Below are 12,081 nucleotides of genomic sequence, written 5' to 3'. Positions count from 1 at the left end.
GAAAGGTACAGGGAATGTTCCAGAAACATTAAGTGGACAGTTTGACTGGGGTATGAGCTGTGGGCAGTAAAGGGAAAGAAATGTGGAGGGCAGTGAAGCTGGAGAGACAGACTGGGGTCCATCCAAAAGGCCTTAAATACCAAGGTACAGAGACTGAACTCTGTTCCACAAGCAACTTGCCTCTGAATAGAGGAAAGTGAGAGCATCGAGAGATCCAAAAGATATGAAAGGAGAAAAGGCTCGTACCAAACATCTCAATGCAAGTGTGCAGCAGTTCATCTAATGTTGCTGCTTTCCCGAGGCCACTTGATCCCATGGTTATTTAGCCGTTGTCAAAAAACCAGAGACATTTTCAGCATCAGATAGACCATCTCCATAATCATGCAAGTCAGTGACGTTAGTGCCTAGTGGTGACCTGTCCTTAGTTGTACTTCAAGAAAACTCTAAAAAAAATTTAAAAATTAAAAAAACAAGAGAAAGTTATTAGACTAGAGTTCAGACCCCATTAGAGCATCACTTGCCAACCTGAAAAGATAATGACTTCCATAGACAGTATCTTTCTACAAGAAAAGTATCAGTGACTGAGATTACATCAACCTTTATGATGCCAAAAATACCTGCTAAGCTGTTCCTGGGGATGGATGGTTCTTGGAGACCATGGAAATGTTCCCTGTTATATACCATTCCATTTCACAGCTAAAATTTTTTAATGCAATGTTTTATACTTTCCTCGTATCTTTTTTTGTTTTGTTTTGAGACAAAGTCTCACTTTGTCACCTAGGCTGGAGTGCAGGAGTGCAGTAGTGCGATCTCGGTTCACTGCAGCCTCGACCTCCCGGGTTCAAGCAATTCTCCCGCTTCTGACCCCCCAGTAGCTGGGACTACAGGCACACATCACCACTCCTGGCTTTTTTTTTTTTTTTTTGTAGAAATGGGGTTTTGCCATGTTTCCCAGGCTGGTCTTGAACTCCTGACCTCAAGTGATCTACCTACCTCAGCTTTTCAAAGCACTAGGACTACAGGTGTGAGCCACTGTGCCCAGCCACCTTTCCTCATATTCTTAAGTGATAAGATATTCAAGAATATTATAAATGTTACTTGGTTTAATATTAATAAAAGAATATGTAAGGAAAAAAATTTTAGATGCAAATATATTTATAAACATTATCCTCAGTGATTCATAAATATTCAACAACTATAAAAAATTCTACTTGCCTGAGAGTAAGATTATTCTTTGCAGTGGTAAAAATACTACTGTTAATTTATTGAACACCCACATTATGTACTATGCACCATTCCAAATGTTTTGCATATATTGTCGAACTTGACCTTCACAACAATGCTGTGAGGTAGTAATTATTATTTCCAGTTAACAGATGAGTTGATGGGATTCACAGTGATTTAGCAACTTACCCAAAACCATACAATTATTAAGGCCTAGAATCAGGACTCCACTACAAAATAAAGCGTCTGTGTTCCCTTTCTTCTTACTACTTCTACAAGCATGGATATCACAAACCATCATAGTTTTGCCTGCTAATCTAGTGTAAAGGGTATCACTCCTCCACATCATCTCAGAAAGAAGATGTAAGGCAGATTATCTGTTACAGAGGTAGAAAGAATATGTGGGGATGACAGCTATCGCATTTGCCAGCACTGTTGTGAGGAAAACATGATTGGCAATAGCCTCTTCTAGTTGCTTACACTCAAAAGCATCACTGCTGGGTAGACATCATCACTTGATTTTACAGAGCAGGTCCTTGATGCCAGGTCCCCACAGGACTTGGAGCAGGACGGAGGCTGTCATGATGTAAGACATTTATCCACTTTAGATATTTTAGTAGGTAAATGCAGCCATTGAGGATTCATCTCATGAGCTGTTGAAAGTCAATGTCTATTTTACTCTCGAACTTTATTTATTCAACTGGCAATCACTGAGCACCTGGCCTATGCCAGGCACTTGGTTAGGCATTGAGGCTGCCAAGATGAACAAATCATTGTCCCATTCTTACCTTCAACAGGCTCATAGTCAACTTCAGAAAACAAACACATGACTGAATAGGAAAAAATACCTAATGTCCATATGATGGTTGTATTAGTTCAGTGAGACCACTGGAGTGACATTGGAATGAGTCTGTTCACCAGGCACATAACTCTGGGGGGAAAATGTTTGCCCTCTATTCATTCTGTGAAAGAACCAGATTCCTGTGCTGAAGGTACCATTCTTAGAACATAAAATAAAGGGTTATTTCAAGTGTTCAATAAAAACAGCAGAAACGCTGGATCAAATGTTCTCCCAATTCTGCTGCTCAAATGATTTGTGAAAGCAGATTATTAAAGTCATCTGGAACTAACTCTTTTATATCTTTCAACAAAGTTACCTTACCTGTAAGGCCTTTCCTGCCCTATTTAAAACAACGCACCTCTCAGCTCTCACCCACCTCTCACTTGGCATGTCCTACCGCCCTTCCTGGATTTATTTTTCTTCATAACACTTAACACTATCTGACAAACTATATGTTTTACTTGTTTATTTGTTTTTAAATCTCTGTAGTGCCATAAACATAAGCTCCAAGATTGTAGAGATTTTTGTGTTTGTTCTCTGGTATACTCCTTAACGCCTAAGGTTTTGCTTCTCACATAAAAGATACTCAAAAATTATTCACTAAATTAATGAATGAGTGGATTAATGGATGAGGAAATAAATATCATGAAACTTGTCACAGGTTTGTCTTTGAATATGAGTATATTTATGTGAGTGTGTATAGATACCATATATTTTTAAGAGACTTTTTAAAGTTTGTTTACTAAATCAGCTTTAAGTAAACATCACTGGAACAAAAATTTCTGCCAGTTTTCTAAACTTAATATAATCGCCTCTATTAATCATGAGAACTTGCCTTTTCCAAGACATTCTGGGGCAGAACTTCTCTGATTCCTCTAATGTCAACTCTATCAGTACCCTTAAAAGTCAAGATTGAACAATTAACAAGTTTGATTACCTTCAGGTGTATACAGACTTTTTTTTTTATCCTGTTACTCACTGAACAGTAGACATATTACTTAGAACAAATAGGCCTAGACTAAACTTGTTTCTCAATTCGAAACCAAAATTATTCAACTGAGCTGTTTGGGGAAGGTGTTGACGTCCCCATAAGGGGTTAGAGATAACCTGGAACCAAAGACTCATCACCATGTTTAGGGTTATATTTCTGATCTGCAAAGAAACTGGCACATCATGGGCCAGGTGGGCCAGGCTATCAGGTTACAATCTGTTTCTGCAATCAGTAGATGTGTCTGAGTCTCTGCTCCGCCTTCTGTCACCTGCACATTTACCTGAGATCTCATTTCCTACGTGTGGACATTATTGTGTCTACAACTGCCTTTTTCAAAACAAGGCTTCTTTATTACAAAAGCAATATACACTTATTATTTAAAATAGGGCATTAAGGAAAAAGTTATCCTTAATCTCATCATCCAAAGATAACTCCTATTAACATCATAGCATGTTTCTTTTAGTTTCTCTAGGCATATTTATTTTTTTATGAGAATTCTTACATAATTTATGACAATTTAAAGAAATACTTACCTGTTGTTTCCATACAGATAGAGTTCCAAATCTGAAATAATTTTAAGGGCAGTTAGCACCATTGGGAAATGCACAGAAGAAGCAGTCTGTAGAACTGGTTTATTCAACCTGTATGGTAAGTACTTTGGAGAACCTGACAAAAGAACAGAAAGAAGCCGCCGTACAGAATTAGATCACGATAACCCCAAAGAATCCACATTGTGTTAAAGCATTTTCAAAAACTTTGAGTTATAGGTGGTATTTGAGATTTTGTCTAAACTTCACCCACAACATCAATTAACAAGGGCAAATATTCAAAATAGTTATTTGGTAACACAATTTTTTTTTAATCAAGTAAGCTTTTTTCAGCCTATTAAAAACCCACACATGGGACAAAGCCAAGTTCTACACACATAGTATAAACTACTATTTCATGCAAATGTACTTTTATCAGTGGATTACTCATTAAGAATTTCCAAACACTGACTTTGAAATGTTAGTAAATACTTAAAACAGTCTGTGGTCGTGATCACTAAACTCTGACCCTAAATCACTACTGATTGTCTCAACACGAATGTCAATGTTATTTTAGAGCAGGTTGTTTAGTCTCCCAATGGGGACTTAAGGACTTGCTGTTTGTTTAGGACTTGCCGTAGTGTTGATAGGTGCTCTCCGGCTGCGATGAAAATTATTGCTCTCCAGCATAGACATTTTCTCCCAAGTCTGAAAGGGACACAATAAGCCAAATTTCTCCCAGGGTTTGAATTATTTCTAAAAGAAAAGTGTTATTTTTAAAGGGCAATAGAGTTTTGTTGGGTGTGATTTCAAAGGCTATGATATGTTCCTGTAGCAAAAGGACGTCCATTAACATGACTTGTGAAGCCTCTGTTGTCAAAAAACATCCTTCTGAGGTTGCCTAAGACAATAAGAGCTGTGCTCCCAATTTTAGAAATAATAAAAGGAAGCCAATTCCACGAAACTGATCATTAACAGATAAAAATGAGCATACCAGGCTCTTGACTCAGAACCTCTCCATTAAAAAAAATTGGGTTTCAACATTAGGTAACCGAATGGGGAAAGTCTGACTTATCTCTGAGTAAAATGCCATAATGCTGTGTACTGTATTAGACTGTTTAAGGAGTTAGTGAGGTCACATAAAGTGAATCCATCATGGAGCCTACAGAATGCTGAGTGCTCAATGTGAAGCTCACACTACTTCTTCCCTTCTCGTATTAAAAGTCTTTTAAGTTGAGGCCTGAAGTAGTGGACCAATTTGTAGAAGTGACAGGGAGAGAGATGTTCATTTAGAGAAGAGAAAAGATATTCTAAGAAAAAATACGGTGACACTGGAGCACCTATGAGTGGGCCGGGGAGCCTCACCAGCAAGGGACTCCAATTCCCAAAGGTTCTCAAGTCAAAGTTAGGTCATGACTGTCAGAGATGTTGTAGACTAAATTCCCAGACGGTGTCTAGGAAGTATGCCAAAATGACAGGGAAGCTTTCTCCTGGCTCTAGAATTGTAGGATTTATAAGGTGAAATACTGTAACTAGTAAGTGTTTAACAAATCGTTTTGAAATGATGTTGGCCATATTAGAACTTTCAACGATTGTCTTGTCTATCATATTATCTCTATTCCAAGACAAAAGAATTTCTTGAAGATCCTTCACTGCTAATGGCAGTTATTATCTTTATGCATAAATGGCTACATAAATCTCTTTACATTTATACGACCTCCATATGGAGACAAAGAGATTTTTCTAAATGACTATAAAACAAGTGGTAATTGTTACAAACCTTGAAGTCTTAAAGATTAATGCCAAAGATGTCAGCATTCATTGTTCTGGAAATATACAAACTTAATTTCTCTTTATCACCACAGACATGAGATTTTTTAAAAAGTTCTGTGATTATATTACCTGATACTCCATAGGAGAATTGAGATTGAGTTTAGTAAATGAAATGATAATAAAAACTCTGAAAGACAATTAATTTTTTTGATAATACTTACCAAGGATCTACTAGACACCAGACACTGAACAGAACACTAGAGTGGCTGGTAGAAGGGGCTGGTGTTGGGGAAGGGAAGGATAAATGGATAAGCAAGACAGACACAATCCTTGCCTATACAGTCCAGCAAAGAATGAAAGGAAGAATTACAATAAAATATCCTCTGGAGCACAGAGCAGGTAGGGAGGGGCACTAATTTAGTCTAGAAGCCTGAGGAGTTTTAGCTTGGTAAAGAAGATGGCAATTACGAGAAATCGAAAAGACATTTAGAATGACTAAAGTGTTATGGCAAGAGATGAGATTAAAGAGTCAGTAGAAGTAGCCCATGACAGTATTGTAAGCTTTAGTAAGGAGTATATACTTTATCCAAAGGGCAACAGGAAGCCATTGTTTGAAAGGAGAGTGGCATGATCATATCTGGATTTTCTTTTTTTCTTTTTTTTTGAGATGGTCTCGCTCTGTTACCCAGGCTGGAGTGCAGTGGCGTGATCTCAGCTCACTGCAACCTCCGCCTCCCAGGTTCAAGTGATCCTCCCACCTCAGCCTCCCAAGTAGCTGAGATTACAAGCATGTGTTACCACACCTGGCTAATTTTTGTATTTTTAGTAGAGATGGACATTTCCCCATGTTGGCCAGGCTGGTCTCAAACTCCTGACCTCAAGGATCCACCCACCTCGGCCTCCCAAAGGGCTGGGATTGTAGGCATGAGCCACCGCACCCTGCCTGATTTTCTTATTATTTCATTTCCAATGGTATCTTAACGCCCTCTTCACCATGTCAAGCAAAGCTGGGTGAAATGGGAGCTAGGATCTGTGCCCTGGTGAGGACACCACCTAACAAATGCCAGCCCTGTTTTAGTTCCGAGGCTCAGAGTTATGGAAAGTGTGACTAGATCATAATAATAAAAACTCAGAATTGCTTCTTGAATGCAGGGGAGGTTTATATACATTGTTCCAGAAGTTATCTGAAATAATTTTAGAAACATGACATGGGTGGGTGATACAATAGACCAAAGAACAAGGAACACTAAACTTCCTCTCAACAACAACCAAACAAAAGAAAACCTCCAGGAGAAGAGAAACCTCAGCCTTCTACTCTTGACAGAAATAATCCCGATAATTCTGGTTCCTTTCTTCTCTTTTCACAATGGCTTTTGTACATTTTCTCCTCTTGATAAACCTCAGAACTGTATCCATCATACCTTCTGGCAGATGACTGTGTCTCCTTTTTAGAGTAAACGGAAGTTGCCAGACAGAAACTTCCTTGACTTCCTTCCATAAAAATGACAACTTTACCTACATGAATGCCCTTTTTTGGGGTCTCTCCTGCTATTGCATTGAAAGAAGTGGCCCTCTTCTTTATTCAAGGTCATCCCTCCACCTGTGCATGGATCCCTTACTCTTGTCCTCCCAGGGACCATGTTACATGAATTAACTTCTCACTCTTTTGCCTCTTCCTCCAATATTTATTTTTCCTGCTAAATCTTAGCACTTAAAGATGCCCAGGTCTTAACTCAGAAGTCTGTAATGGATATCTAGAAGTTAACTCAAAATTTCTCCTTGATGTGATCAAGGGAAATCATTGAAAACAAAATTTCTCCTTGGAGTCTCAGGCATCTCTAAATCAATACGGCCAAAATGAACTCATCATTTTCCTCCCATAAACTTCCTTCTCCTCCCCTCCACTCTCAATTTCTCAATTGCAGGAGAATAACACCATCACCCAACCAAATATCTAGCTAGAAATCTGGGAATTACCTTTGATTCTGATCATTCCCCATAGCCAATGGATCAGTAAATCTTTCTGAATCTATTTTCAAAAGAAATTCTGCAACCAACCACTTCTTTCCCATCTCCATGGACACATGCTGGTTTAGACAACCATCATCTCTTGCCTGAACGATTTTAACCAATTACTAACTGGTTTCCCCATCCTCAGTATAAGTCTTTACTACAATGTATTCTCCATTCTGCAGCTGGAAGAATCCAGATATGGGCCAAGCACAGTGGCTCATTCCTGTAATCCCAGCACTTTGGGAGGCTGAGGCTGGTGAATCACTTGAGGTCAGGAGTTTGAGACCAGCCTGGCCAACATGGTGAAACCCCATCTGTAATAAAAATACAAAAAGTAGCCAGGCATGGTGGTGCATGCCTGTAATCCCAGTTGCTTGGGAGGCTGAGGCAGGAGAATCGCCAAACCTGGGAGGCGGAGGTTGCAGGGAGTCGAGATCCTGCTACTGCACTCCAGCCTGGGCAACAGAGAGAGATTCATTTCTCTCCCATCCTTTGACTTGATCCAAAATATTTCATTCTGGTAACTACCACCTGAGCCACCTTTCTTATGATCCCCACCTTCCCTAATAGGCTTTCTGTATCTCTGCCCCACCACTCACGCTCTCCAATGCTCTCATTAACTGAGTCTCGCTCTGCCACCCAGCCTGGAGTGCAGTGGTGTGATCTCGGCTCACTTCAACCTCTGCCCCCCAGTTTCAAGCAGTTCTCCTACCTCAGTCTTCCGAGTAGCTGGGTTTACAGGTGCACACCACCATGCTCGGCTAATTTTTGTATTTTTAGTAGAGATGGGGTTTCACCATGTTGGCCAGGATGGTCCTGAACTGCTGACCTCAAGTGATCTTCCCACCTTGGCCTCCCAAAGTGCTGGGATTATAGGCATGAGCCACTGTGCCTGGCCTCAGTTGACTATATTTGAAATTCTTTGTTTATTTCTGCATTGGTCTTGTTTCTGTTTAAATTTTCCTGCTCATTCCTTTCAAGTTCACTCCTCTGTTCTTTGGATTTCTCTTTCTACTTCATTTTCTTCAATCAGGTGTTCTTCCCAGTGTGCTCTACCAAAGTCATACTGTCATCACTGTCAAACTTGTTTCTATCACAAACCTACTGGGATAGTACGAATATAAGAAATGGGCCCGATGCTCATGGCAAAGTTCATTCATTGTAAATGGACCACAACTGATGACATGAAGACTAAAATCTCCCATATTTATGGATGTTGAAGCAGTATCTCCAAGGGTTATTTAACAATGACAGCAGGAAGGAGCCATGGTTAATACAGTAATTTTCAACTCTAAAAGAAATTTTTTGTCCTTCTTGCATTGGGTGTGTTTATTTAATGTGATAACAGGATTTTCCTAGATTTTAATATTTTTGTTGTTTGTTTTATCCTGAAAAGAGATTTCACTAAGTTAATGGGGAATTAATAATCAACATTGTGCTGGACTTTAGAAAATGAAGTAATAACGGCATCTACAAATACCATTTGTTGGTGGCAATGTAATGTGACAGATACAATGTTGGGAAAATTACCTACATTATCTTTAAATGTTATAACACCCCGAAAGCTAAGTCTTATTTTCTCCATTTCATGGATAAGGAAATTGAGGCCTACAGAGGTTAAATTACTTGTCCAGTATCATGTTACTAGTTAAGTTACAAAGCGAAGTCCATCTCCAAAATTTATGTTTTTCAACTACCCACAAAAATTTTAGCTGTTGTTAAGGCCTGCCCATTAGATCAATTTCCAGACATTGTCTAGAACAAAGGTTTGTTATTCCCTGTGTTTGGCTGGTAAGCATCCTATCACTGGCCCCTATTGTCTGAAAATGAATAACCTTCACTATTACAGCAAGCTTGGCAACTCAGGGAATCACTGGTACCAAGTACTGAACAGAAGTCAATAACCAGCTCAGAGCTCATCTCACAAGACCTCGCTGCATTTTCTGGTAACAAGTAACAAGGCCTAACTGCATTTTATTTATGTTTTCTTGGTTACTGGTATTGAATATTGGCAATCAAACCAACATATTTACAGCTACCTGCCACAAGTTGAACAAGAAATGAGAATCTTAGAGAAGCTTTAGTAATAAATACCATGAAATTCCAAAGTCCCACCAAGGGGATATTTTCCTTGCATTTGGCTGCAGCCAAACATAGCAGGGAAATAATATATACACGTTCTAGACACCTGCAGTTGGATGGCTTCCAGATGGACACATTCAACCACATTGAAGGATTATGACCTACTACAGTAACTCGAGTGTTCACTTTCTAAATAATACCTCAATGTAAGACCCAGAACTAGGAAACTTGAACCTCAGAAGTTAACATTTTAAACTTTAGGAAAATCATTTTTTTAAAGATCAATATTTTCTTCTCTCAAAAATGCCAATATTATATTCCTAAGAATCCTGTTGGCCAGGCATGGTGACTCATGCCTATAATCCCAGCACTTTGGGAGGCCGAGGTGGGCAGATCACCTGAGGTCAGGAGTTTAAGACCAGCCTGACCAACATGGAGAAACTCCATCTCTACTAAAAATACAAAATTAGCTGGGCATGGTGGTGTATGCCCGTAATCTCAGCTACTTAGGAGGCTGAGGCAGGAGAATTGCTTGGGCCCAGTAGGCGGAGGTTGTGGTTAGCCAAGGTCGGGCCATTGAACTCCAGCCTGGGCAACAAGAGCAAAACTCTGTCTCAGAAAAAAAAAAAAAAAAAAAAAAGGAATCCTGTCTGCGGTCCTAATGCTCTGGAAGTACCTGGTCTCAAATTCCCTGAAATAAAGTCACATTCCCTTACTCCTTTCCTTCAGAGTGGATTTGATGCTGATCATAATGGTGGTGGTGATGGTGTTGATGATGATGATACAGAGAAGGAGGAAGAGGAGGAATCATTTAGGTGCTCTTCATGTTGGTCACTGTGTTGCGGTTTTTCCCCAACAAACTCTGGGAGGCCAGGCCCCTCCCAAACAATCTAGCAATAACTAAAATGCGGCTAGATCTTGCTTGTTACTTAATTCTCACCAAAAAATGCAATGAGGTCTTGTGAGATGAACTCTGAGCTGGTTATTGACTTCTGTTTAGTACTTGGTGCCAATACCAATGTGCTCTGCCTCATGTGCTCACTATGAACAGGAAGGCATTTTTAACAACTGCATAAGTAAAATTCTTAGGGATCATCCCACTGCATCCAGATGACAATCTCCAAGGATAGAATCTACACAAAAGAGGCTCCAAGAGAATGAAGACATTACATAGAAAGCCTCTAAAAAGCAAGAGAATGTGAACAGAAGGCATAGCCTGGACCACAAAATCTCTCCTAAACTACCATCACTCTAGGATGGGAGTGGAAGCTGACTGTCACGAAAAACAAGGGAAAGGATTTGAAAACAGGAATTTTAAGTCGCTACACAGGAATGCAGCAAGAAGCACTAACATAATGAAAGACTGCCTTTAAATGGACCTGCAGGTTATCAGAGAAAGGCATTAGTTTGGCGGGCACAAAAGCCAACGTTTATTGTCTATTAAACATTAAACACAATGTTTATAGCAATAGGCTGGAGGTGTAGACAGCCCATTCTCAAGAGCATACAATCCCATGCAGGAGACATAATATAAATCAATTATAAACCAATGAGTCCATTAAGTCTGGTGACAGAGACAGATGCCCAGGGCATTGCAGGAGCACAGAAATGGGACCGAATTCCACCCAAGGAGATCTAAGAGGCCTTCTTGGCAGGAAAGATACTAAGCTTTATGGGTCACAAAATTACAATGGAAAATACAGGCTAAGTCCAATAGTGTCAGACAGTGAGGTGTTTGGAAATATCTGAACATGATTCCAGAATTAGGCATAGGATAGACAAATGCAATTTGCAATCCAGAAATTTATCACTATGTGAAAAATGAATAAGAACACACGTGAGACAACAATATTTAGATTAAAAGCTGATGACAGAGAAAATGTTTGGGGTCAGGTAGGGATACATTGAGTTCTGAACCATCTTTGGATATTTTTAAAGGTACGAATAAATGAAAGGATTGTAAAAAGCGTAGGGGTTGCACAATGCTGCTTTATTTTTATTATTAATTTTATTATCCAGTTTCACTATTGACAGTGATAAGCTTTAATAAAGATTTCCTTTACCATTTAGACACTAACTTTGTATACACAGATATTGAAGATGTAATATAAATTTCTCTTTTCTAAGAGAAACTGTACTATGTTATTATCTAAGCGAAAACATTTTGCTCCTATTTAGAAACCCATGTGTTTATAGTACTCTTTTATGGGATGGTAACGTCTCAGTTTGAAATTACTTCTGAAATCAGGGATTTGGAGCTAGACTTTTTATTGGAACCAATTAACGGTAAAGTACAGAAACAAAAAAAAAAGTGTGTTTAAAATTATTTCTGTGCTTTCAAATAAAGTTACACAGCTTAAAGCCCATAATTAGAAGGTTCCACTTAATGACTTTGTCATTCCCTTTTATTTCAGTTGTTTTTCCTGCAGCAAATGGTTCTTCTTTTCTCTAAAAGAAAAACAAATCTCAAGAGGCAACAATATCCGTGTTTCTCCCATCTAAGACATCAACTAATTTCACCTTACTCCTGAAAAGAACTCACAGTCCATACCTACAAAACAAGAAAATACAAGTGACTAGAAAATGTATGTAGTATCTTAGGTCTCACGTAACTTCTCTGAGGCTCACTT

General features: G+C 39.0%; 1 protein-coding gene across 1 annotated transcript in view; it reads right to left on the bottom strand.

Annotated features, from left to right (window-relative positions):
• Positions 1-12,081, bottom strand: part of RASGRP3 (RAS guanyl releasing protein 3) — an 87,570-nt gene that overhangs the window by 48,361 nt on the left and 27,128 nt on the right. Inside the window, exons 2-3 of the mRNA XM_025353659.1 lie at positions 3,590-3,722; positions 247-443 (exon numbers count right to left, since the gene is read on the bottom strand). Of these exons, the coding sequence (XP_025209444.1) occupies positions 247-316 (70 nt within the window). The 5' untranslated portion in view covers positions 317-443; positions 3,590-3,722. The remainder of the gene's footprint in view (positions 1-246; positions 444-3,589; positions 3,723-12,081) is intronic.

The sequence above is a fragment of the Theropithecus gelada genome, chromosome 13, assembly GCF_003255815.1.
Source record: "Theropithecus gelada isolate Dixy chromosome 13, Tgel_1.0, whole genome shotgun sequence".
In the NCBI taxonomy this organism is placed as follows: domain Eukaryota; kingdom Metazoa; phylum Chordata; class Mammalia; order Primates; family Cercopithecidae; genus Theropithecus; species Theropithecus gelada.
The sequence above is the reverse complement of the archived record's forward strand: the minus strand, read 5'-3'. Positions and strand labels throughout refer to the sequence as shown.